Genomic DNA, 26,137 nt, shown 5'->3' with positions numbered 1-26,137 from the left:
TGTGTGTGTGTGTGTGTGTGTGTGTGTGTGAGATAGAGAGAGAGAGAGAGAGAGAGAGAGAGAGAGAGAGAGAGAGTGAAAGAGTGTATGTGTCAGGCAGAGAGCAAGAATGTGTATGAGAAAGAGACGGAGAGAAAAGAGAAGGAGGGAAGTGGGTGGGCACTCCTCACTCAGCTCTTTCTCTCTCTCTCTCTCTCTCTCTCTCTCTCTCTCTCTCTATTTCTCTCTCTTCCTCTGAGCCAAGTCTCTGCATACATGTGGGCAGAGCGCGTCTAATGAGGTCTCAGCGCTGGGGGAATACAGAGAGTGAGGAAGTCAGCTGGACAGCAGATAGAAGCAAGAGCTCCAGGAGTCAGAGAAGAGAAAGAGAGAGGGACAGAGAGAAAGTGAGGGACAAAAGGAAAGGGTGCTGGGGGAGAAGGGGCTGCTTAGAGAGCTTTGTTTTTCCTCCTCTTACTCTCCCTTCACCTCCGTCTCGTGCCGTTGCCTCACCGCTGGGAGTCCTGAGATGGAGCGGGTCCAGGCGAATGGAGAGGTGTTTGGGCAGCAGCAGGCGGAGGCTGCCCTGCTCTCTGACCAAGAGAAGGACATGCTCCAGGACACATGGGCTGTGGTCTTCCAGAACAGTGAAGCAGCAGGGGTCGCCGTCCTAACTAGGTGCGTCTACTATTATTATTATTATTATCATGTTTTCCACACCTTTTCCAAAATCATCTCTCTTGCCTTGCCTTGCCTTGTCTTGACATCCTGACATGAGTGGATGGCTCTCCAGTATGTCTGGGTTATTATACTGGATGCAACAATGTGTGGGGTATCTCATGTCGGGGTAGTTTGACAGACCAGGGCATTTTCTGTAACTCATCGGATGCAGATGTGTGCCTATAAATATACCTAGACAGATGTGTACCTATTAATATAATCTGAGATATATGCTTTTATTGGACTGTATGTTTCTGTTTGTAAAGCTGCTTTGTCACTAAACAGACAAGAATGAAACGCAGCTTTGTGTTCAGTTACCCTGACGGAATTTGATCACTAACTAACACTTCTAATCTCAACATTCCAAGGCAGGAGATTATATATATGCATTGAGACATGTGTTGTCTTCCCTGTGTTCTATACCTCACGTGTTTAACCCTATTAACCCATTAGAATAAGCCCAAGGCTGGAGACAATATGTTTCTAGTTGGCCAGTCTGAGTACCCTGGATATCTCAAAACTATAGTGGCATGCAGAGGATGAGAGACCTAAGGTCGAATACATACGTCCTCAGTAGCAGAATGGAAGGAAGTGAAGGCAGCTGGATCTATTAGTCTATACATACGGTGTTTTTAATTAGTGTTTCTATTAGTCTATACATACAGTGCTTTTAATTAGTCTTTCTGCCTGGAAGGCATTCTGCCGGGTTAAATATTAAAGGAAAACAAGTCGCTTTGGGTAAAAGGTTAAATACCAGACCTTTACCTTGACATTTCAAATGAACACTGACACCTAGGTTAACACGTGAGACTGAGACCATAATACAGTTGGTTACATGGGGATGAAAAACACATGGAAGATGCATTTTGCAGACAACACTACATTTTATACAACTGTTTAATTATATAACTCAAAATGACATATCTCTGTATACGTAGACATAAGTTGTAAACATTTACATGGTATGATGTAAACTAGAGGGATAAAGAGGGATAGAAAGAAAGTCTTTCTGAGTAACATGACTCTCAGTTCCTGGAAGATTCCTATTAGCTCACTCTCACAGGACAGCTAGGGTTTGCGTAATCAAATCCAAATTGTGTTAAAATGTTCAGAAATCAATTGCTGCACATTCTTTTTTTTTTGTTTTTTAACCAATTGATTTTAGAAAGTATTTGCAGCAATATTTTTAATTGGCTGAAAATGATTCATTAGCAAGCTGGAGTTTGGGTTTTCACAGTCAATCCGAGAAGTGTAGCATGTATGGACAGGAGGGAGCCAGGGATGGGTGGTGCCGTCCCATTCATCTGTCCTCTCACTCGCAGCTGACAGCTTTGGCAGTGAAAGTCTCCCCTCCCTCGGAGGGTGGCTGGCATCTCACCCAGCTCACCCCTGTTCACCTCTGTCAAAAGTCACCCATTGTTTAAGATTTAAAAGTTCATTTAAAATGCCGTGGTTCTTAAGACACCATACAGGTTTGGGCTGGTTGTTTTCAATTAGTCGAAAGAAGAGAGCGGGAAGCAATTATTGTTGAACACAGAGCCTTAGGCTGGAAATACAAGCAAGTTCTAGGTGGCCGATGTCTACATTCTATGAAAACACCAGAATGTAAACAGGAGTTGTATGTTGATGTATATGTTTTGTCCATTAGATAATTATATTTCTAGAACAACTCTACTGACCAGTGTGATGAGCAGAAGCCCCTCCGTAACTAAGCCATTTCCCCAAAGATAATTGTTCTGTGGTCATCCATACACTAATAAACTACACATTGTTGAGAGAAAACCTGAGACAGGTTCTGTCTGAAATCTCTTTCAGACAAGAGAGTTGGTACTTTGATAACTGAAATCATAGTAACGTAAAAGTATTCCAGCCTGATATTTTATGTTGCCTCGTTGTAATGATCCCTCCTATAGTATTTCAGTGTACAGGCGGGACAGGAATGAGGAGAGCTCGTCAGTAGGGCCATGGGAAATTCTTCGCTTGTTTCACAGGGCGGCTTCAGCCAGAGTGTCTCACAGACACAGCAGGGGTTTGCAAAGTTAATCTCCCTGTTCCACTTTAGTTTAAATGCTTGGTTTGTGATGTGATCTAATTACTGGGAACTGCCAAAGCCGAAAACTGCATCGTATCTTACCAGGAGCACCCATGATGCACAAAGAATGGTTGTATTCGCAAGTAAAAATGTTACCCTCCCATTCACTCAAATGCTACTTGCAAAGCATATTGTATGTTGTCCATTCATTAGAAGTTGACTACGCCCTTTTACTAAATGTTGCTTTCACAAGATGTTGCTGCTATAAAGCTACATTCTCTCTCAAACTGTGAAAACCCATATGCCAAGGGATTTGTGGAGGAAGCTGTTTGCAGCTGGTTGATACAATGACTAGATCGGAAGAGACAATGCAACAGACTAATGAAGCAATTTGTATGCGACATCTGTTGTAAACACTTCAGCATTCCGAGCTTTGAAGCCAAGCCCAAGCTTGTCCAGCCTATTGGTGTTGCATTACTGCAGCCGGTGGCGGTCGCACATACTTGGGCATTCCTCCGTCCTCTTGTCGATCACTTCCTTGTGTTCTCCCAGGTGGAGCTGCCAGTGAAAACAGAGATTTCTCTTTCTCCGTCTTTCTTTTGCATAAACCATGATGGTTCTCTTTCCTGTTGAGAGCAAGAGGATGTGCAGAGATTCTTGGCTGGACCCTTGGGTGGCAGAGAGGGTCAGGACCTCCTGTCTTTGAGAAGTCTGCAATCACCCTTTCTGTTGCATGTGGTATTAATTATATGAGTATCCCATTCCAAAATGTGCACACACTCATACACACACACATTTTCAAGTGCCTGCGCATACACACACACACACATTTACTCATCATTAATCAATGAATAATTTATAGAGTATGCTGTCATCAGTGAGAAGGTCATTTCCAGGCACTAAATTCCACCACTGATCAATGAAACGATGATCAATGATTTACTCAGACAATGGGTTGATGTAAGCTCTTAAACTCTTAATTCCGCTGCAGTGATTGCACAAGAAACATGGGAATCTCTTGTTGACTTAGTAGTGAAGAAGTGTCCCAGTTTCCTCAGTCGGACTACCATAACTATTGAGCCGCTTTGGACAACACCTCAGTTTGGATGAGGAACGTCTTACACACGACTTTACAAATACACAGCCTGACAAATCACATGGATAAATGGTAAAAAATCTCTTTTCCTCTCCAACCTTCACTTTTTCTTTTTCTACTTTTCTCTTGTCTTTTCCTTTTTTTCTCGTTTTCTCTCACTCTCTCTTCCTCTCACACACATGTAGTTAAGAGGGAAGAGCTCAAATAAAGAGAAAAGCCTGAGTTTGTTTTTTCACTCAGAAGGGTAATTGTGCGGAAGGTGACTTAACCAATCCCAGACTCATTAGCACACTTCCCTCGGCTCATCTGACACACACACTGCTGCTCCGCTCCTCAAAGAGCTTTTTCCTCCAAGATTCCTCCAAGATTCCTATCCTATATTCAACTGGGAACATGTTAAATCTGTAAACTGAAAGAATATCTTTCTGGAGATAAGTTGTAACTTATATATAATACAATATAAGATTGTTCTCATTTGGAGATAAGTGGCCCCCCTTTACGAGATGAACAGAAAAAAGAAAAAAACACAGCAGCTGTCCAGAAACCATGCTGGTTCATAGCAATGTTCACCCCAGGTTAACTATGAACGAATCAGTTCATAATATAAGTTTGCTCTCTATCCAAGAAATGTTCCACAAACGTTTACTCACAGAGGAAACAATGTGTCTCTTGGAGTGGTGGTTAAATATTACAAAGGCAAATATTTATGGCTGTCTACACCCTCTCAGATGTGTTTGCTTATGATACGAATGAGGCCAGAGGACAAGTGGAGTAACTCTGAAGGCAGGTAGAACAGTGTTCCAGATGGTTGTGCTCACAGATCATTTTTCAATAACATTGACATTGAAGTATATTAAGTTTCCCTTCTCATTGGGCTATCATATGCATAATCACAGACACACACACCAACATGTACACACACATATACACGCTCAATTACACTTCTTCTCTTTCTTTCTCTCTCTTTCCCTCTCCAGCTTTACTCTCCCTTTGTCACACACACCCACATGCAGTCTTCAACACAATCCCCACCAATGCAGGCACATCTCATCCCCCTTAATTCACACAGATTCCCCCCATCAATTCCTTCTCCACTGACTCTTATCTTTCCCACTGTCATGGGCTGGTAAAGTATACAACAATCCCACCGCAACTATATAACTATTGGGCACGGTGGCTCAGTTGCTTGCACAGCTTGCACTGCCGCCTCACAGCAAGAAGGTCATGGGTTCGATTCCCGCATGGGGTGCTGTTGGCTCTGGGGGGCAAGTCCTCCCCAGAGTGCACAGTGCTCAGGTGGGCTATCTCCCGGGCCTTTCTGTGTGGAGTCCCGTGTTCACAAGGGGTTTCCTCCACTAAGGACCCCAACAGAAAAAACATGCAAAATAACAGAACACATGTCCATCCCTGACCAAAGATGAACAGTTCACTTCACTTGGTCCCCGGGCGCTACAAGCTGCCCACTGCTCCTGGGGGGTCCTTGAGGAAGGACGGTCCAGGATGGGAAAAAGCAGAAAATAAATTCACCGCAACCTCAGGCCTACTTGCGTGTGTGTGTGTGTGTGTGTGTGTGTCCTGTGTCGCCTCCATATATGCACGTGTGTGTTCCAGTGTGTCGTGTGTGCCATTAAAAACCTGACAAAGGTCTTAATTATTTATTATATAATGTCTTGTGTATTTGTTTGTTGGCCTGTCTGTTGTTCTGTCTACTTGTCTGTCTTTTGGTCTGTCTGTGTGTCTGCTTGTCTGTCTGCTTGCTTGTCTGTTTGTTGCTTTATGCCCCTTTGTTTTCACACTGTATTGGGATGGGTGTGTTCGGAACGGCTTCAATCCCTATTGTAACTACACTGGAATACAAATAAAGCTGTCCTCCGAAGAGGGGGGGGGGGGGGGGGCAAAAAAAAAAAAAAAAGAAGTATATTAAGTTGAACACCAATTGCATCTAAATTAACTTGCATGACAAGGACGGAAAATGTCTCATACCATATCAGCGCTTTCAAGGAATCAAACACAAGTCAAGTAGGATTCACAGTACACATTATCGCTTAAATCTGATCAGGGATCAGTTCTCAGGCTGTTGGTGGATGTTGAAAAAAAGGCAGTATTTCTAGGAATGCTTAGTTCCACGATGCACTTTTAATTATTGAGGAGGGGTTTTCAGCCAAGTTGTAGTGCAGTTAAGTACCCTAGGGCTTAGTTCATAAACAAAGCTACAGGAACTAAATCCTAATAATGTAATCCAAGCCTTCTTTTGTGCTCTCTGTCCCATCTGCAGGCTTTTTGTGAAGTTTCCTTCATCCAAGAAGTACTTTAAGGACTTCCAGCACATGGAGGACCCTGAGGAGATGGCCCAGAGCACCCAGTTTAGGAAGCATGCTGTGCGGGTCATCAATGGCATCAACACGCTGGTGGAGAACATCCATGATGCCACTAAGGTGGCCTCAGTGCTGAAGCTGGTGGCCAAAGCACACGCACTCCGACATAAGGTGGACCCGGTGTACTTCAAGGTAACACCAAATACTCCTTAATGTACACATGCCTGCACTGACATACACAGAGAGGAAGAGCTGACCAACATAAAGAATTTACAACTTCTCCAAGCTGATTTGGTGTTAACCTTTGTAATATGGGGTTGTTTACATTGCATCAGACTGAATAAACCAAAGCTGTTTGTATATGTGTTTCAGGACAGAAGTATTCAAAAACATGTATTGCCTGTCAGTAATCTCTCCAATCTCTGTCTTATTTTGCCCCAGATCATTGGAGGAGTGATTCTGGAGGTGCTGCTGGAAGCCTTTCCAGACACGTTCCATCCTGCCGAGGTCCAGGGGGCCTGGTCAAAACTCATGGGCGTGCTGTACACCCACGTGACTCGTGTCTATGCTGAGCTGGGGTGGGTATAGGCCACCAGCCCCACTGACACCTACTCAGGCATGTTTTGTGTGGCTCGCTGTGCCAAAACGACACCAAAGTCTCAACGGACTTGTCAGATAGGCACCTTTGGTCCCTCGTTCCTCTGCATTGGGACTGCAGAAGACCGCCGTGTTGAATGTCAATGCATGGGGTCAGCTCCACATTCCTTCCCACCCAGCATCATACTTCTGGGGGACTTTTCCCATGCCACTGTGCAACTGTGGTGCACTGCCGTGGAATGTGTGGCCACGTCCCTGTGTTATGCAAACACGTACAGTATGTCTGCATGTGTGTGGGAGTAAGTGAGTGAGTGAGTGTGTGTGTGTGTGTGTGTGTGTGTGTGTGTGTGTGTGTGTGTGTGTGTGTGTACGTATGGGTTAAGGGAGACTGTGCATGTGGGAGAGAGAGAGGAAGTGTATGTTTCTATAGATGAAGTGCTGATAAAGAAAGCTTTTTACCCCTGCGAAAATGAAGAATCTACAATTCACAGGAATCCATCTCCGCCTGCTCTGTCCTCACATGGTGTTTTGATGGTGTCAAACAAATCTTCAGAAATCTAGACATTTAAGTTTACATGGACTACCATAATGACAACACTAACAACAACAAAATGAAAAGAAACAACAAAATGTCAGTAATCTACCAAAGTCCTGCCTATACCCTATAAACTACATTCTGCGGATATCTAGCAACATAAAGTTGGTGAACTTTAAGGAAAGCCAAACATACCTTTTCCATGGTAACTATTTTGTTATCAGTTATTTGTGCACTGGACCATTTTATCTTCCCTTCAAACATGTTTTAATAAATGTGTACAAACCTTTTTTGAATCCACATTCCTGGAGCTGAATTATGTGACAGTTGAAGAGAGATATAAGATCTGGCGTGGGTGAAGCATTTTTTCCTTGGCATGAACATGACCGAAAGGTAACCACTATGATCTTGTGTGCAAATAACTCAATCTTTTTGTATCATTATCAAACATTCCATGTCTAAGTGGCATATTTCACGCACTAAATATTTGAGGTATTTTGTATTGATCATGTAGATACTATTTTAGGACGTCCAGAACCTGGACCCTAACAACTCATGTTGATGTTGTCTATGTTATCTGTTATGCACAATGTTTGTATCACAGAAAGAGTCATTTGAATGTCCATTAGAATTAGAGCTTCCGCTTAGAAAAGAAATGTTGATGTACCTGTTCTGTTTTATTTTTCTATATGGTATTTACTTGTGAGACTCTAAGTTTATCTAAAGCCTGTTATCATTATCCTTCTGAATATGGAGGTACAACTTAAAAATATATATATATATTATGCAGTTCTAAAACATATTCTGGAAAATGTATGTCTTACAAGTAGTGTTATAAAATGTCTTACTGCCATTTGGATAATGAACACGTCACTGTCTGTATGATCAAACTGGTATTATAACCCTCTCTGTACTGGAAATGTGTATATCATCTATTAAATTGAACAAATTACAACAATGGTGATATTGCTGTGTTAAAAACTAAATTTGAAACATTTACCCTTACTAATGGGAAACTGAATAGAATACTGATCAAAGCTAGGTGGACAAAACCACACAAGAACAATAATAGATTTGTTTGTTTGAATATATGACTGAATGTGCCATACAAGGCTGTTGTCCTTGTTCTGGTTGTCAGTGGGTAGCATTATTTAATCAACGGTATCAATTCGATTTTTGTAGTATCTCTTTTTATCAACTAAACTCAATAATTCCTCAACTAAAAACTCTTAATGATATTAGAAATGTGTACATTGCCAAAACCATGTGCAGAAGGTCAATTCTGAATTTCTGTTCCGTTTCCACGCTAACTCATGGATTTCAACATCGCCTCCCCACCCACAACTCACCTTGGATGCCCCACTCCACCCCTCTCATGTGGAACAATAACCGTCATGGAGCCTCTTCCTCTTGCCCAATGCTCTCCTGCAATGCTGACCCAATACGCAAGGGGATTGTGGGATTAAGGCATACCCTATACACATGCAAGCAGGGAGAGAGAACCACACTAAGTTTTCAGAAAAAAAAAGAAGCTGACCTGTTATGGGGTATGAGGTTAATAGAAGTATGGTGATGTGAAACATCACATCATAGTTTGTCATTATCCCAATCAAGAGCTCAATACCATATTTTTGTGATGCTGTCATTGTTTTTTTCCATGACCCCTTCATCCAAGTTCTGTCACCGGAAGCTGCAACACCGTCAGCTAGTATAAACAGACAAGGGCAAGTTTGATTCAAGACAGAAAATAATTGTACTCATACAAGCAGCATAGAAGTTCAGGAGCCCCAAACACGACTGTTTTATAAAGGGGGGGCTAACATGTGGTCTGATCTGGTCTAATCCCCGCAGAACTAATCTGCCTCACGAGCTGCCCGGCGAGGGGTAGGGGTGGCGGTGGCGACAGTGTGAGCGAGGGGACCGCTGTGTTCCTGTTCACTCTGCTCTCTCTCCCCCCTGCACAGAGAGCTAGGCTGCTGCCCACTCCCTGACCTGCTAGTGGGGCCCCGTGGGACTGGCGTGACCATGTGCACCACCTTTATGGTGCTCAGCACCCTGGCAATGCTGCTGCGCCGGAGGTACGCCAATCGAGTCGGACCGTGAGTAATCTGCCTTTCACTCACTCGTAATCTCACTGTCTCCTTCGCTTCGATTATCATGAGCCTCATCACTGGTGTTTTTGGCTTTTTGTACTTCTCTTACCCACACTCTTTAACTCTGCCAAATGGCAGCTGGAAGCAGTTTATTCCACTGTTTGGATATTAAATGTTTGTGGTGGTAATAAAACAGTCCTCTGTGCTCTGCTATCAAAGGCTCTCACAAGTATCCGGTGACAGTTGAAGATCCTAGCACTGTTACTTCTAGAAATATCAAATCTTATGTTTTCAAAATCCACACATTTTATTTGAAGCCAACAGCAGAAGTTTGTAAGAGTTTTCCCAGGTTATCGCTTCATGTTTACCTGTGTAAGTGATGGGCTCCTAATGTCAGCACACCTCAGCTTTGTTTAAACATGACTCAAAGGGTGATCACCCAGGTCTAATCTGCTTCCTATTCAGATCTGTCAAGAGAGAACAGCCTGCCACACACCATGTCTCAGTCATGTACTAATACAACATGAGATACAAGGACACCATATGATATGATGTACGTATGTGGACATTAGTGTGAAACTCTTAAAAAGCACTGTGTGACATTATGTTTTAACACACTCAATATTCAAAACATCCAATAAGACCTTCTGTTTTGTCAAAAACAGGGTGATAAACAATTTCAACGTGACAGCTATTTATTTCACAATGTGGCATTTTGTATTGCTTCACTGACTACCTGTAGGTGAAAGGCAACACGTATCCAAGACAAAGCATGACTGAGCATGTCATAATACGGTCCAAATTGAAACATGGAGACTGAACCATGAATGGTCCACAACCATAAATCTACTCTATCGTAAATTTTGATCTTGAAACGTCCTCATAACTCGGAGGACGCCTGGAAGGAGGTCAACATGAGGTGGCGTGCAGACGAAAAGGAGTAGAGTGGGACAGCAGTGCATGCCATGTTTTAATGGGGAGGAATGGGGAAGAAAGAAAAGGGACTGAGCTCTTAAATCCATCTCTTTAATTGCCTCAATGGGCAATCCCATCAGCCTCCTGGCCCCAGACCAGGGCACACATGCCAACCACTAGCAGCGGGCCACATGGCAAACATGTTGAGTTGTGTGAGTCAGTGGACAGGGGGATCCCGCAGGCTGTTACCACACACTTTGAGACAAAAGGTGAATTCAGGCTAACAGGCGAGCAACATAGGCAAAGAAACTTACAGTATTTACAGTCCATACTGTACCTGTTTATCTCCATCCCCTAACCCCCCAATAGGCACACGGACGAGCCTGGAGAGAGAGACATGCCCTACATGAAGGTAGACACTACAGCAACAAAATGATGACCTTAATCACCGTCAGCAAGAACCCCAAGGTGTGTGTGTGCTCATTTTCATTCTTTAAGAACACTATCACACCATATTGGTGCTGTGAAGTTCCAAGGAATTACTGAACAACTCACTGAGGCCTATAACCTCATTGAGATATCTCCGGAAAGAAACGAGACAAAACAAGCAAGAGTTGGCCCAGGCTCAGGGTCCAGTCAGAGCACATACATTACAACTAGCCTCAGTCTTTGTCTGAGTGATGATAGGGAACGTCCAAACCAGTGAAATACTGGAGCTTTTTTAAGACAAACGGAGTAAACAAAAAGAGAAAGAATGGAATGAAAAGAATTAAAATAAAAATGCTCCAAAGCGATCCACTGCACATGCTTGCTCCACTTTAAAGCTTTTAAGCGTACTCTCCACCAAGCTGCTCTCACTAAATCATTTAGAAGTGCAACTGCAATCCATCAAAGCCCTGGATTGTGAAAGGCTGTTAAGAAAACATGGCTGTCGAGCCGAGCGGCTTGGTCGAGTCGCCAACTCGGAAGCCTCGTGAATACTGCGGTGTTTTGAAGAAGCGGTGGCGGAAAGCAAGGTGCACGCTGAGCAGCGCATCCTCAGGAAACCAGAGCCTGCTCATAGGCGCAAACAACAATCTTGTCAACAGGATGGCAATAAGCCCATTTACAGTATGCTTTGTCACTAAATGATTTATACCTTGCATGCCAGCTTTTACTTCTTATTTTCACAGAACTCTGCACCGATACAGTGGAAGTCCATGGTTCAACGTCCACATGCATGGTGAATCCTTTTGACTACCCCATAGTTCTCAGAGCTCTCAGGTAATTTGGTCCACCACATGTAAAACAAATTCAATATAATTAATCATATCAGGAACCTCTGATGAGTCATTTTTTGAAGCCATTAATGCACCAATCAGCATGAACAGAACTCTACTCACACACTGGTGATTGTCATGACAGGATGTGAGAGCAAGTTGGTGGAACTGAAATATAGCAGCTCGCTTTGGACCCCAGGCACACTCCAAACATCTGTTGCCACAGAGGTCCCGTCCTTGTTCCAAAAGGAAGATCCTCAGAACCTCCCTCTTTGTAGCAAGCAACTGTGACTTCACAGATGGAATTATGTGCACACATTGGGCACAGCTAGAACAACTCTGTGGGCTGTTTGTTTATGTCCGGATGGTTAGAGGATTTTCTTAAGGTTTGTGAAAACATGAAAAAAATCGTTGTGTGCCTAATGAAAACATCCTGTATTTTCTTTCCAGATTGTTTTTTTTTGTCATCAAAGCAACAAATATTCCCATACCTTGTAAAACAAAAGCAAACAGAAACACGGCTGAGAACCATAGTCATTTGACCCAGTCTCTCACGTGGTTGGCAGGTAAAACTAGCAGTTGTGCCATGACAACCACTCTTTCATGGAATGAACCGTCTATAAGATGGTTGGAGAAGATTGCATAACATTATACACTGGATTATACAGTGCAGAGAGTAAAACAACACTATGATTGTGAAATCTAGAAACATTACTGGTCTTACAGTCCTTAACAGTCCCACTCCCTTTCTAAATTGCTATGATACAGCTGATATAGAGACCTGCTGATTGTTGCTGGATTTACTCCCTCGAAAGCTCCTTTCATGACTATTATGGTACACTAAAGGCCACATGAGATCATATTTTATTCACAACCACTTTGCATTCGTCAAAGGGTTTCAGTAAAACAGAGCAGGCTTTCTAAAAACTGACAATCCTTCCAGATCTGAGGAAAGGCTTGAAACATGATGATTGCACAGAAATATGACATGTCACTTGATAACCTAATTTTCTTTCAACATTATGACAAATTAGCTTACACTTTGTAATCCACTCCTACCTCTAAAAAGAATAAAAATGATTTTGTCCCCTCATTTTGTGTTGGAGTTGCTGTTGTTAAATGAATGTTTAGCTTGCCTAGTGTAAATCCAAAACTTTAATGCAGAAATATCTTTTCAAACATGGTCTCAACTGTCAGCATTAAATAAACAAATTGGCACATTCTGGGCAAATATAAAGTCAGCAGTGGATTTTGGATGAAGTTCTTTGCGTCAACAATACCCAGAACCCAGGCTCTGCAGATCTGCACATGAATTGTGGCATGGACACCCCCCAGAGAACTCAGAAGACTAGCAAAGGAATGTCCCATACAATTCATCTGCAAACGCAAGCAATTGAGAACAGGTTTACTAATGCTGAGACATCAGCATATCCCTCTGCATGTCACTAAACCCAGATGACAACAAACAATGCATAAGCAAAGTATTAATCACAGCAGGAGTCCACTTCAAGCATGCAGCCGGAACGACACACTGTCCCCCCCCCCCCTTTGTAATGGTGTTTTTTGAGCAAGTCAAAATATTTAAAAGGACAAGATGCACATGTTCATCTGCTCAGAGCTGCTGGCGAATTGCTTTCAAATACAGCAACAAGTACATAATCAATGGGTTTTGTTTTTTGTGTGGCTTTCTTTCAACCAGTATATATCAAAATGGCTGTTTAGAGAAAAGCAAGGTTATTAGGGTGACCAGATTTGAGTTTGTGAAAAAGAGGACACTTCGTCGCGGGGGAGGGGGTGGGGTAGTGTATACTGGATCTGGCCCACGGGGCATACAGATGACCCCACCCCCTCCCCCTTGACGAAGTTTTAACATCTATTCTCACATGAAGATGACCCCGCCCCCTCCCCCTCGACGAAGTTTTGACATGCAGATGTCATGTGCTCTTGTAAACAATGCAACTACTGAAAGCGGCAAGGTGCTCAGTGTTGCCAGATTGGAAATGGCGTAATGTAGGCCTACCATATGCTCAAAATAATCGTATCTGGAGGATAATTATCGTGCATCTGGCAACACTGAAAGGGCGGTCGACCAATGACAGTTCTCTCTACAGTCAGAGCTCACGCAAGAAGGTGGAACGTAAGGGAATAGATACCCCTTCCAAAACTTGTAAGGGCGTAAACAGTAGTTTGTGAAAGGCGAAATCCCAGGCGTTTTTGAAATCCCTGCCGGACGCATTTTTTAGGTCTCGAAAAGAGGACATGTCCAGGTAAAAGAGGACGTCTGGTCACCCTTCATGAAAGATAGAAATCTCTTTTCCACGTGCTCTGGCATCACTGGCAGGCATCACTGTAATCAAACCTACAAGAGAAAAAGCAACCATTGCGAACGTGAAAAATACTCATCTCATCCTCAGTTCATTCTGGGAGAGGAGTTTTCAGGTTGAACAAATGCAAAATGACTACTTAACCAGTACAGAGTACGCGTCAGTAGCCACTGACTTAAATTTACAACGACTTTTTTACGATATAGAAGCTGACACTCAGTTCGGTTAAATCGTACTGGAGCTTTGTCATTTTTAGAACACTATCTCAACCTAGTGGTGGTTTCATGGAACTGTTCGTGGGTACTACACTACCCACAATTCTCAGGAGCAAACAGGAAGTTTCTCCAACGAACCAACGTTTAAAATCTTTGAAGACGATTTCTGTCCAGGTCAATTGACATTATGTGAGTGATATTTCAGGAATTAAGTATGTGCCATTTCGTCCATCGGGTGCCCCATATGTCTTTAATTTCGAACACTTTATTGCAAATTGTCAGAAGTAGGTTTATGTAGCAGCCGTCTATCTACTTGGTACAGCTAAGATTGCAGCCTCATGAATTTCACTTAACAATAAGTTATGCAGTAACATTAAGCGTAATTAGCTTGTATCCATGCCTACATTTGTATGTTAGAGATACGAAGGTTGTGATACTATACCTTATGAGGACACTGTTGGCTGCATTCATTTATCTTTTATCGAAACAAGTCCGCAATCATGGGTTATGAGATTGCTCCTCGCTACGGTTACCATTGGTGACGCCGACGCTCTGAAGAGATTTAACCTCATCCAGTTGACCTATTATCTGCCCAAGCTAGAAAACCATGGTGAGTACGACAACCTTGATAGAGTAATGCATGCACTTTGCAAAGGCTAAACTGTATATTTTGTTATTATTTATACTGCTAGTTAGTCACCACTGTTAGAATTTTCCCCTTGGAGTGCTGCATGCATGTCAGTGTTGTAGTTAGCTATGTGACAGTAAGGTCCTCCTGATATCATCGAACTTTTTTTGTATGCTCTTCTACCACAACAGACCGCAAAACAAAAGAAGGCTTTACGAAGTAAGTCCACTAAGTTTTATATTATGGAATTGACACGTACAGCGTTCCCAACTGTAAAATTGATTTAAAATCGCATTCTTTTTCCATAGGCTCAATTGATGATGTACTTGGAGGTCTTTTAGACGATGATGGTATGTGTACATTCTTGAGGGTTACAACCTCTGTATTTATCTATACAAAATACAATGTCAAGAATGTATTATAACTTACCAGTAACCGCAAAGCTGTGTTGCTCCTACAAGAAGTTAGTAATGCGTGCCAAATATGAATCCTCTTACACAGCTGTTTTTTTTTAATTCTCACAGATTTCCCTGCAAAGACCCAAACTCCTTTCCGTGAGCGCACAAGGGAAAAAGGTGTACTGCCGTCGCGCAGTGGCAAGAGGTAAGGAGCGACCAGGTGAGACAGAAAGCTTTGAAACACTATTTAGGTTGCCCTTTTTTTCATGTTTTTGGCATCGGCTGTGATTTCCAGGTCCGTGTTGGAAGATGATGATTTCTTCAGTAAACTGGCAGAGGAAGCCGAGAAAGAAGAGGAAGTAGGTTGATAGTAATTAAACTATTGATATACTCCTGAGCTGGGGTGCATAATCCCGTTTCATTTTGAGAGTTGTTTCTTTGCAGGTGTCGGATGTGTCAGAGGCTGATCCTCAAGCTCTTCTGGAGAGCATGAAGGTAAGGAGCTACAGGTTCATTCATAATGATCATTATTTGGGGCTCTCTTGAAGTCAAGTAGAGGAAATAAGGTGGGAAACATAGTATTCTGTTACTGTTAAATTTGCTAACTCTAAATGGTATCAAACTGTATGTAGCAGAATTGTCGCCTCATTGCATCTATCTGAGATCCTACAAACATGATGAGTAAAATTCCTGTTCGGAAAACCATCTGTACTTTCATTTGGTGGTCAACTAAATTTGGTGGTCGACTTTAAATCATCAGGACATTGATGACATGGATGCTGACCTGTTTGGGTCAAAGAAGAAACCAAGCTCTGCCCCACCACAGACTAAGAGCTACACATCAGCAGGTCCTAAGCCAGAGCCTTTGAACCCTGGAGACAAGCTGAAGGCCAATGACACGGGTATGTGATGACACTTAGGAGTAACACACAAGAGACTGATGAATGCCTAATACCCGTGTGTTGTATCCGGTGCTTGACCATAGTGTGTGTCCTCAGATGTACTCGCCCGCGAAGAGAGGAAGCCCAGCTCAGCACCCGCAGCAACAGCACGGGGTTACAAGAAATTCAGCTTTATAGGTAACTGTATAACTCTTTCCTCATTGTTGCTGTATAGCCCTTGAACAGTCAGATACTTTTTTCACTACTACCATTTGATAAGATTAATGTGTAAACAATATGTTTATGTTTAAGATTACCGTGACAACAGTATTCCATTGACTTGGAGAACAGGTGTTTGGTATCATACAGGTGTTTAGGTCAGTTGGGTTAGTCTAATGAGAGGGGTATACTTCTCCCCCATATGATTATGGAGGTCTTACTGTATTCCTCTTCCCCCTCTCATTGCTGAATTGTTTAAGATGATGAGGGTGGCGATGGTGTTCCACCTGGACCACCTGCAGGTGAAAAAGGTATCCATAGAATAGAATATATCATTGCCTTATTCAGGTTCATTCTGTGAAGATTCCCTCAAGGTTATGGAACATAGTGTGTATTCGAAACATATAAACATTACCCAACAAACATTTCCCTTTACCTTGAGTGAGGGAACCGCTCAGACTTATTTTCAATGATCATTATTTGTCCAGTATGTGATTTGGCCTTGTTGCTTTCTGATTCAGACTTTGACGATCCCCTGGATGACCTACTGGATGAATTGGATCCCCCAAAGGCACCCAAACCGAGCTCCCTGTCAGAGAAGGCGTCAGGGAAAAAAAGTGACTCCCCCTCTGCGTCCCCTCATATCAGTCAGAAAAAGAATGAGACGGGTAATTTCTGTCAAATGCTGGTTATCATTCGTTTATTTCATTCATGTATCATTCATGTGTCGAATGTGATCCTTTTTTCGTCTGCTTAAAAAAGCATCACCGGCCCTGGCTCCAAAGAAACGGGACGAGCTGACATTCGATGATGATGAGGATGACCTCATGAATGCCCTAGGATTTGGAGAAACAGTTACATCTAAGAACAAGACCGTCCCGCTTGCTCCAAAGAAAGAGAGGTACCTTTGCCAATGCTCCAAAGCTCCTTACCAATTCAAAAGAGAGGCTCGTTAGTAGAGTTACAGTGCCAGTAAACAAAGCTTAGAATATCATGTTGTAACAGAGGAGATTTTGGGATCCTCTAATGTGTCTTGACTGCCCATCATAGAATACTCTGTTCTATTGCTAAGATTGTGTGCTATTGTCTACCGACTGACTGTGATTCTCGCATAAGTGTATTAAATGTACATGTTTAGTTCATTGTTCATTTTCATCCAGTGATCCAGTTACGGTCTCTACACTGACACATGCCCCCTCTCGTGCTGAACAGTGAGCCCCCCCAGAGACCGCGCACCAGGCTCGACGAGATCTTGGGCCGAGGGACATCCCCACACCTGCTGGAGCGCCCCCCAACAGGGGAGAAGAAAGAACCACTGCAACAGCAGCAGCAGCAGCAGCAACAACCGCAGCAACAACAACAGCAGCAGAAGAGCGGCGGTGCCAAAGGTGAGTCCACCTCACCAGTATGCCCTGCTTTAGGAAGATGTAACCAGACTCTTTCCTTCCCATAGATGCTCCTTTTGGAGAGGAGGACCTCACTTTTGGCTCCTACCATCCCACACTGGCCGGCACCCCAGAAGGAAGACAGTCCCGCAGGCAGTCTGTCAGGTGAGAACTATTGTTAATATCAGGTGAGTTACTGTGTCACTGTACGGTCAAACTAACCAAGGTCACTCCTTAATATCCAACCCATTATATTTGTGTTCAATGGTCTAGGTCACTCCTTAATATCAAACCCTTTATATTTGTGTTCAATGGTCTAGGTCACTCCTTAATATCAAACCCTTTATATTTGTGTTCAATGGTCTAGGTCACTCCTTAATATCAAACCCTTTATATTTGTGTTCAATGCTCTAGGTCACTCCTTAATATCAAACCATTTATATTTGTGTTTAATGGTCTAGATTCTCCACAGAAGATATTAGCTCACCTGAGCGCAGGTCAAAGCCCAGCACTCCTGCCACACCCACACGTGCCAGCAGGCCTACGGCTGATTGGTTGGGGCTCAAACAGGATGATGATGCTGATGAGGAAGTGGAAGAGCCAAAGAAACCAATAGGGGACACGGCCGCAACAGACGACTCTAAAGTTCCTCCCTCCCCATCATCAAAGCCCATCACTGAGATAGCCACATTTTCACCCAAAAGCACCAGATTCACACGGGACACTGGCAAGGGGCTCGGAGAGATGGAGGAGACGGAGAAAGAGCAGGAGGACGATTGGTTGGCTGGTGCACTAAGTCGAAAGAAGGTCAACGAGGAGAAGAAGGTTGCCCAGCAGGACGCCCTAGGCTTGGGAGAGGACGTGGATGTGGACTCCTTTCTCAGGTAAGATGGAGATGACCGATGTTTTGAAGCAGATCCTACATGCAGACGTCCTCTCTAGGACACGAATATGGTGACGTCTAATTTTTACGCCTGACGTACATCATCATTAATGCAACTGGGATGGCATCATAACCTTGATGGTCATGTGGTGATGGTATACTGATAAAGACCTTCACCTGGAATGTAAGAGTTGTAATACCCATTATCAATCATTTTCACAGTAAACGCCAACCTTCACCAACTCCCCGGAGAAAACAAGAAGACACACTGGAGCTAAACAAGGAGGCAGGGTGAGGCCACTGGACTTTTAATTAATTCTGACGGTGGCATTCAGGTATGACACTTAAAACACCATAGCCCGGTGCCACACATTGTGTCTGTGGTATGGAGATGTCCCTTGGGTTTGGGGCATCATTAAGGATTGCTGATTATATTGAAGGTGATTGGATCAGCTAATAGGTTTTGTCATTAACTTTTGAGTTAGTGAAATTGAAGGTAGATGTGCTGAGCACTATTATCAGCCTGGAGCCAGTTGGAATATAACCGTAATGAAAATCTCATCAAATGAGTACATGTCTGTGTCTATTCCTCTCAGGAGAGGCCCTTCTGTTGCTTCACAGAGGCCAGGTAGTCCCACTACGTCCCTCTCAAAACCAGGAAGAGGGGACCAACTGAGGCCAAGCAAAGCCGATCAAGACCAAGGACCCATCATAACCAGAGGTATGGTGCTAAACACGTCAGGCGTCGGGTGTTAGACTCCTATTGCTGCTGTAGTTTGCCTGCTTGGGAGTTTGCAATATAGTCATGCAGGAAGTGGAGGAGTTTGACTCTCCTTAATATATTTCTCACCTCTCCTTGCCACCACCCCTTAAGATAGTTCAGCTTACGCCGTGAGTCTGCCAGATCCTGCCCCATGTCCCCTGCAGTCACCTACGGTAGTGCCAATAGACCAGGTCTCCCAGCCGCGGCAGCAGAGAACAGTGGTTAGGCGCCCGCCTCCCCAGTGCTCCCCCTCACAGGACCAGGCTGGATGGGCCCCCAGTGCGCAGGCTCTGCCCCCTAGCTGCGCAGCACAGACATGGCAGGTGCCCGACCCCATAGCTGCTGGGTGGAACAGCGCCACCTGGTGTAGGTACTCTTGAGTGAGAGGTGGACAATGTAGATCAGAAGCTAAGGAGAGCTTTGTTTGTAAATCTTGTGGTGGTTGTAAATGTTTCATTGTTTTTCTTCCGTTTCTTCTCGTTGTCTGATCTTGTCTCAGCGATCCCTTGCTGTGATCTGAATTGTTTCAATGTCTTTGCAGTACCACAACAGAGAACAGTGGAGAATGCAGCTCCGGTTAGCCAACCTCAGGTCAGCCGATTGACATGGTTTTCAACTTGAACTTATGCACATATAATGTTTAAACATGGTTGGAAGATTTACCAACATATTTTTATTAAGACTACAGGTAGAATTCTGTTCAATGGAAAACACTGAATCTAATCTAAATGCTAAAGAGCTTTTACACATAAAATCAATAAAGAGAGCAGTGTGTATGTGAGAGTTGCATGACAATATACTGAAGCATGCAGGAAGAAGAAAGACAATTAGACAATGATGGCTCCAGATTTATTCCTCCCACCTTTTCTTTAATATTCCTCTATTTTTCCCCATCAGGTGTCCTTGTCCACAGAGAGCCTTCAGCAGCTTTTACTACAACAACAGGTAAATACAATATGAAGCATGTGGGAGAACACATCCCTGTAGATGTGACATCACAGGACATGATCTAGACATTGTTCTGTCCTTGCTGAATGTTATATTTTATAAATAGAAGTATAAGTCAGCTTGTGTTGTGCAGTTAACAAAAATATTTCCACACTTCACACACTGCCCTTGTTTAGCCTCTGTGTGAAGGCTTAGCTTAGGGCTTGGCAGTAACGTGTTCCTGTCTTGTGTGCTCCGGGGCACAGCTGGCTGGCGGGTGGAGTCTGGGTGGAGCGGTGGAGGTGGGGGCCCTGACCAGGCAGCGCTGGGAGGCCGAGCAGCAGGCAGGGGAGCACCTAGCCACACTGCAGGCTCGCATCATCCAGCTGGAGGGCCAGGTACCACACCATACCAGAACACACCACACCACACCACACCCGTACCGGTATATTACACTCCAGAAAGTAGAAAACAGAGTTTCAGATGGCCATGTTGCAAGCTCGGCCTTTACAACCACAGCAAAAGCATTTACTAACCACGTATCAGATCTCGGAGGAAAGGGGAAGAGTAACATTAAATTGGCAACATTAACATTTTAACTAGATTTCTAATGAACATTGACATCATTAGTTTCCAATTAGCCAACTGGTCTGCTGTGCCATGGATGCTTCAGAGTATGGATTTGTACTGCTCCAAATTGTTCATCTCTATAAGGGTGTGACTTGAGATATAAGCAAAGACAGCAATAGCTTCATTTGACATTTCTGTGGTATGAAATTGATGCAGTTGGTGAGCTTGACCCAGTATCTATTATCTGTGTGTGTGTGTGTGTGTGTGTGTGTGTGTGTGTGTGTGTGTGTGTGTGTGTGTGTGTGTGTGTGTGTGTGTGTGTGTGTGTGTGTGTGTGTGTGTGTGTGTGTGTGTGTGTGTGTGTGTGTGTGTGTGTGACGCGGTGTTGTGTGGTGAAGGTGCGAACCCTCCAGCTGGAGCGGAGCCAGAACCAGATGCTGCTGGAGAGCATGCAGTTACGCCATAAGCAGGACACGGAGCTGATGGAGAACAATCACAGGTACGCCACACACACACACACACACACACAGGTACACCACACACACAGAGGTACACCACACACACACACACACACACACACAGGTACACCACACACAACCTGCACAGCCAACCACGACACCATGACCGCAAACCGCAACCTGAACAGACAGTCTGTGTGTGTGTGTGTGTGTGTGTGTGTATCTGTACATTCCTGTGCAGGTGTGGATGAGTAGTGAGATATTGCATTTGTTCCCAGTGCATGTTTGTATGTCTGTCTATTTCTCTCTATAAGCTGTTTACTAGCTATTCTAATTGTGAAGGTGAATGTGTATCTAGTTACTTTTCACTCTGAATTTTACTTGTACCTTTGTTTGTCTTACTGTGCGGATTACTCTTGCTTTGTATGTCTGTGTGTCTGTGTCTGTGTCTGTGTGTGTGTGTGTCTGTGTCTGTGTCTGTGTCTGTGTGTGTGTGTGTGTGTGTGTGTGTGTTGACTTCTTGTCCTTGCCCCCCAGGGCTCGTGTGAAACTTCTGGAGGAGTCTGGAGCCCAGCGGGAGACGCGCATGCGGCAGGAGAACGAGGACCTGGCGGAGCGCCTGGCCTCCGTCACGCGGTTTTCGGAGCAGGAGAGAGCCGAGCTGCAGGCCCAGCAACAGCGCCGCCTCGCCCAGAGCCAGCAGGACAGAGACCGCGAGGTGGAGAGGCTCCGTGAGCTGCAGAGGTGCCAGAAATCGCCTGTGTTCCCTGTGTTCCCTGTGTTCACTGTGTTCCCTGTGTTCACTGTGTTTGGTTTGGCAGGATTCACAACATGAAACAGGCAGCACAGCCATGGAATGTAGACCTGCCACAAATATATAGCCACCAGTAAAAACCACTGCATAGACAATACTTACAATACTCAGAATAACGCTCTGTCTCAAATGTGTGAAATGTTTCATAGCACTAAGCACCATTTCCTTCCCCATCCCAGGAAGTCCATTCTGGAGATGAAGAAGGACCATGAGGAGCAGGTTACTCGACTGAAGAGGCTGAAGGAGGAGGAGATTGACGCAGTGACTAGCGCCACCTCACAAACCAGGTCCCCCAGCGTTACTACCAGCCCACCTCACATACACCGAGTCTTGTCATGCATAGCAAGAAGTGATCTGTTCCTGTTTACATTCATGTATAATAAAGGGATTTTCTGTGGACAATACTCGTCAAAAGAGGTTTTAGATTCTTTGGCACAGATAGTCATAGCAGTGGAGAGCAGAGAAGCCTCATGTTCTGTGGGTTTTTTCAGGTCCTTGACGGTGGTGATCGAACAGATGGAGCAGTTTTCGCGGCGGCTGGGGGACGTGTCCTCTCGGGTGGAGAGCACCCACGAGCACACCACCCAAGGCCTGGAGCTGGGGGCACGGCAGAGGGACGAGCAGCTCAGAGGTGCCTACAGCAGTCAGCTTTTTTGTGACACTCAGTTTTGATCCAATCCTTAATAGTTGAAATAAATGCAGTTAACTGTAACACTGGTGTTTTAGTAACTGAACATGCAGATAGAAACCTACATAATCAGTCTGCCTTCAGACTATTCATTGATTCAGTACAAACGTTGATATAGTACAACCTATAAATTGTGTGTTACTCAGTGATACTGGGCCCCCCCTTTTTCCAGAACTTTCCTGTTCATTCAAGTTTCAAGGCAGAACCTGAAGAATTATACCATGTGTTGTTTTTGGTGGCTCAGTGATGCAGGACCGTCTGAGCCAGCAGCAGAGGGCCATGGCCGAGGAGAGGACGAGGCTGCAGGAGGTCATCGCCAAGATGGACACCCAGCTGGCCGAGCAGCAGAGGCAGCTGGAGAAGGTCAGAAAGGGACGACCCCTTCGGCTTGAGAGCCGGCCCCACTTTTTTCTGCAGACCTCAGTGTCAGTGTGAAAATAGAGTGTGGTCAGAATCTCCTCAGAGATGGTAATTTTCACCTATCATAGCTCATTCCTGGTGTTTGTGTGCTTCAGGAGCGCTGGAGGGTTTCAGCGGAACAGGCAAAAGCAGAGTCCGCCCTGAGGGGCCTGGAGGAGGAGAGACGGACCATGGCCCAGCAGACAGGCATAGAGAGAGAAGAGCTGGAGAGAGCCAAGGTTTGTGTGTGTGTCTTTTTGTGAGAGGCTCTGTCACTTACTCAATAACCCACTCCGAGTCAGAGTAGCTGGGTGACAAGGTGATAAAGAGAGAGAGAGAAACCAAAAGACAGAGACAGCGGAAACATTAATGATGCACATGCATAACATAGGTAGAAATGATGATTTTTGTCACACAATTATTTGTTTCTCTCTCTCTATCTCTCTCTGTCTCTCTCTCTCTCTCTCTCTCTCTCTCTCTCTCTCTCTCCCTCCCCCCTCCAGAGTGCCCTGCTGGAGGAGCAGCAGCAGGTGATGAAGCGCTGTGCTGAGGAGCGCAGGAAGCTTGCGGCCGAGTGGACGCAGTACCACACGCAGGAGAAGCAGCGGCAGGAGCGGGTGGAGAGGGAGGCCAGCCGAGCCCTGGAGAGAGACGCCCACCGTGAGGGATCAATCATCAGCTTTGCACAGGTAGAGAGACGCCCACCGTGAGGGATCAATCATCAGCTTTGCACAGGTAGAGAGACGCCCACCGTGAGGGATCAATCATCAGCTTTGCACAGGTAGAGAGACGCCCACAGTGAGGGATCAATCATCAGCTTTGCACAGGTAGAGAGACGCCCACCGTGAGGGATCAATCATCAGCTTTGCACAGGTAGAGGGCTGCAGTGTCAGCATGGCATGAGGGGTAGCATGTATCATGACATGTGGGAGCAGCGAGCAACACGAGTAGCCCTTGAACAGAAATCAGACCAGACCTATGCTCACAAATCCAACCAAACAGTCTACAGCTCTCAATTACATGGTTAACCCCTGAAAAATGATGATGCGAGATGCATAAGGTGTTGGTGTGCTTACTCAGTTTTGCACAGACCGGCACTGAGACGTGATCTCTTATCTGTGCGTGCGCAGGAGCAGGCCGAGCTCAAGCTGAGGGCAGGGGAGCTGAAGCAACGAGAAGATGCGGCGACTCGGGAGAGAGAGTCCCTGGATCGCCTCAGGGAGGACCTGGAGCGGGAGAAGGAGAAGCTGAGTGCCACAGCGCTCCGACTCAAGACCAGAGCTCAGGAGGTGGAGAGCTTCAGCAAGGTGGGAGCGACACTTGATCGGAAATATTTGGTGAAGCTGGGGTACAGCCTTCGCAAAATGACGTAATGCTCTTTACATGACTATGAAGTTGACTGGTCACAGGGAGGGCTGGAGAAATGATGATTCATCTGTGAAAAGTAATTCCTTTCAAGATGAAGATGTATACTTCATAAAATCAGCACCTAAATTTCCTTCGGGATTAAAATAGTATCCATCTATCTATCTATCTATTATTTATATATATTCTCACGATGTCATTCCTAGAGTTGTGAAACAGTAATGAGCGTTGTTGCCCGTGTCTGTGCAGCTGGCCGCAGAGAAGTTTGAGGAGGGGGAGCGGGCACTGCAGGAGGCCCAACAGGTGGAGGCGGAGCACCAGGCACGGCTGCGCAGTATCCACGCACAGATGGAGCGCCTGAGGCAGCAGGAGCAACACATGCACCAGGTGAGGGGCATCCGCAGCTCTGTTTCCACCTCCTCCCTCAAGATGTGGGGGGCACTACCGCACCCTGTATCGCTGTGGTCCAGTTACATACAACAACACAGGAGACAACATGCTCATTTTAAAGTTGAGCTATGTCACGTGAAGATATTGTTTTGGTTCCTAAATTTTAACATGAGTAAAAGTTGTATGTATGGATCAATATGGACATTTCATACAAATCCCAAATTGCAATGTTACAGTAGTTCTCTGTTGAGTCTGTTACATACATCTTTACATCATCAGTGCATCTTTACATTGGCAATTGATCACATACATGAGAGCTGGTTATTTGATGTTATCTTTCAGGAGCGAATGAGGATGACTGAGCGAATGAGGATGAGAGAAGTTGAGAACACGAGGCACAGCCTCCCCATCAACTTGGCCACAGCACCCATTTACACAGGTACTCCCCCCTCCCTGCTTAACACAAACACTGATGAGTTGTCCCATCTAAATGTTCTCTGCCATATATTCTCAGTGTTTGATGATCAATTCTGGTTTGACGTTGACTGCAGATATGGCACCAGTGGGCAGTAGTCAGCTGATGTCCCCTCTAGTCCAGGTCCATTCTCCCATCAACAACGCAACGTCCCCAGAACTTCTAGCCAAACTGGCCATGCTCAGACACTCTGCAGAAAAGGTACGCTGTACCCACTAAATATAGCACAATGTTCGACAGTAGGGTGTCATTATCTCAATCCAGTGCTTTCATTAAAATGGTGTTTACCTAGGATGTGCTGTTTACAGTTGGTCTGTAGTGTTTAAATCAGAATGAATGAGGGCAGGTATGCCACCACGATCACAAAGGCCCTTCACATTTCAGAAGTATATTCAATGCACATCCCAGAGTTGTGGAAACTAGGACTTAACCCTTTACGGATAGTAACTATCATTTCTGACTGGGCCATGTTAAGACTTCATATATTGAGTCAGTGGGACACGGAACATGCATAAGCTCCCTACTTAACCACTGCATCGAGTTGATATAATAGCTTTAAGTACAAGGGCTCAATAAGGTTCTGAAACACACATTTATCCTCTTTACAGGACAGAGACTTCCTCCAAGACGAGCAGTTCTTCCTGGACACACTGAAGGCTTCACCATACAATTCATCATTTCACACATGACACCGCAAATCTTGTATATTGTTTTTTATTTTTTAAAGTGCAATAAAATTGAATTTGTACACGTTGTGCTGTTGCTTCTCCACACGTCCACGCCTGTCCAGAGGTTCACTTAGCGTGACCGGGAC

General features: G+C 44.6%; 2 protein-coding genes and 3 long non-coding RNA genes across 8 annotated transcripts; 4 read left to right on the top strand and 1 right to left on the bottom strand.

Moving 5' to 3' along the window:
* The first annotated feature begins 98 nt into the window (after positions 1–98).
* LOC122130768 (cytoglobin-2-like) lies at positions 99–8,229 on the top strand. Its single transcript, XM_042705533.1, has 3 exons — positions 99–657; positions 6,103–6,334; positions 6,584–8,229. The coding sequence occupies exons 1-3, from the start codon at positions 509–511 to the stop codon at positions 6,728–6,730; spliced, it is 528 nt and encodes a 175-aa protein (XP_042561467.1). The 5' UTR covers positions 99–508; the 3' UTR covers positions 6,731–8,229.
* On the bottom strand, positions 3,061–14,609 carry LOC122130771. Its single transcript, XR_006151959.1, has 4 exons — positions 14,523–14,609; positions 8,899–8,979; positions 8,624–8,748; positions 3,061–3,289 (listed from the first exon to the last, which is right to left on the bottom strand). It is a non-coding gene; the product is annotated as an uncharacterized LOC122130771 (long non-coding RNA).
* Positions 8,994–10,710, top strand: LOC122130772. Its single transcript, XR_006151960.1, has 2 exons — positions 8,994–9,352; positions 10,652–10,710. It is a non-coding gene; the product is annotated as an uncharacterized LOC122130772 (long non-coding RNA).
* LOC122130770 lies at positions 11,455–12,634 on the top strand. Its single transcript, XR_006151958.1, has 2 exons — positions 11,455–11,545; positions 11,687–12,634. It is a non-coding gene; the product is annotated as an uncharacterized LOC122130770 (long non-coding RNA).
* Positions 13,497–26,078, top strand: LOC122130767 (fas-binding factor 1 homolog). 4 transcript variants are annotated; one of them, XM_042705530.1, is made up of 33 exons: positions 13,497–14,269; positions 14,572–14,690; positions 14,900–14,927; positions 15,017–15,058; positions 15,233–15,311; positions 15,402–15,465; positions 15,551–15,601; positions 15,867–16,008; positions 16,105–16,185; positions 16,467–16,517; positions 16,728–16,874; positions 16,969–17,107; positions 17,419–17,594; positions 17,660–17,756; positions 18,053–18,475; positions 18,697–18,765; positions 19,071–19,195; positions 19,349–19,603; positions 19,779–19,828; positions 20,135–20,182; positions 20,431–20,562; positions 21,133–21,233; positions 21,730–21,936; positions 22,186–22,293; positions 22,498–22,637; positions 22,939–23,057; positions 23,210–23,332; positions 23,597–23,782; positions 24,224–24,400; positions 24,708–24,845; positions 25,191–25,287; positions 25,400–25,524; positions 25,932–26,078. In XM_042705530.1, the coding sequence occupies exons 2-33, from the start codon at positions 14,688–14,690 to the stop codon at positions 26,010–26,012; spliced, it is 3,804 nt and encodes a 1,267-aa protein (XP_042561464.1). In that variant the 5' UTR covers positions 13,497–14,269; positions 14,572–14,687; the 3' UTR covers positions 26,013–26,078. The 4 variants fall into 4 exon arrangements, with proteins under 4 accessions (XP_042561464.1, XP_042561463.1, XP_042561465.1 ...); XM_042705529.1 differs by having other exon boundaries at positions 13,497–14,690; XM_042705531.1 differs by lacking the exon at positions 16,467–16,517 and having other exon boundaries at positions 13,497–14,690.
* The last annotated feature ends 59 nt before the right edge of the window (positions 26,079–26,137 follow it).

This window comes from Clupea harengus, unplaced genomic scaffold, assembly GCF_900700415.2.
Source record: "Clupea harengus unplaced genomic scaffold, Ch_v2.0.2, whole genome shotgun sequence".
In the NCBI taxonomy this organism is placed as follows: domain Eukaryota; kingdom Metazoa; phylum Chordata; class Actinopteri; order Clupeiformes; family Clupeidae; genus Clupea; species Clupea harengus.
This window is presented reverse-complemented; position numbering and strand designations above follow the sequence as displayed.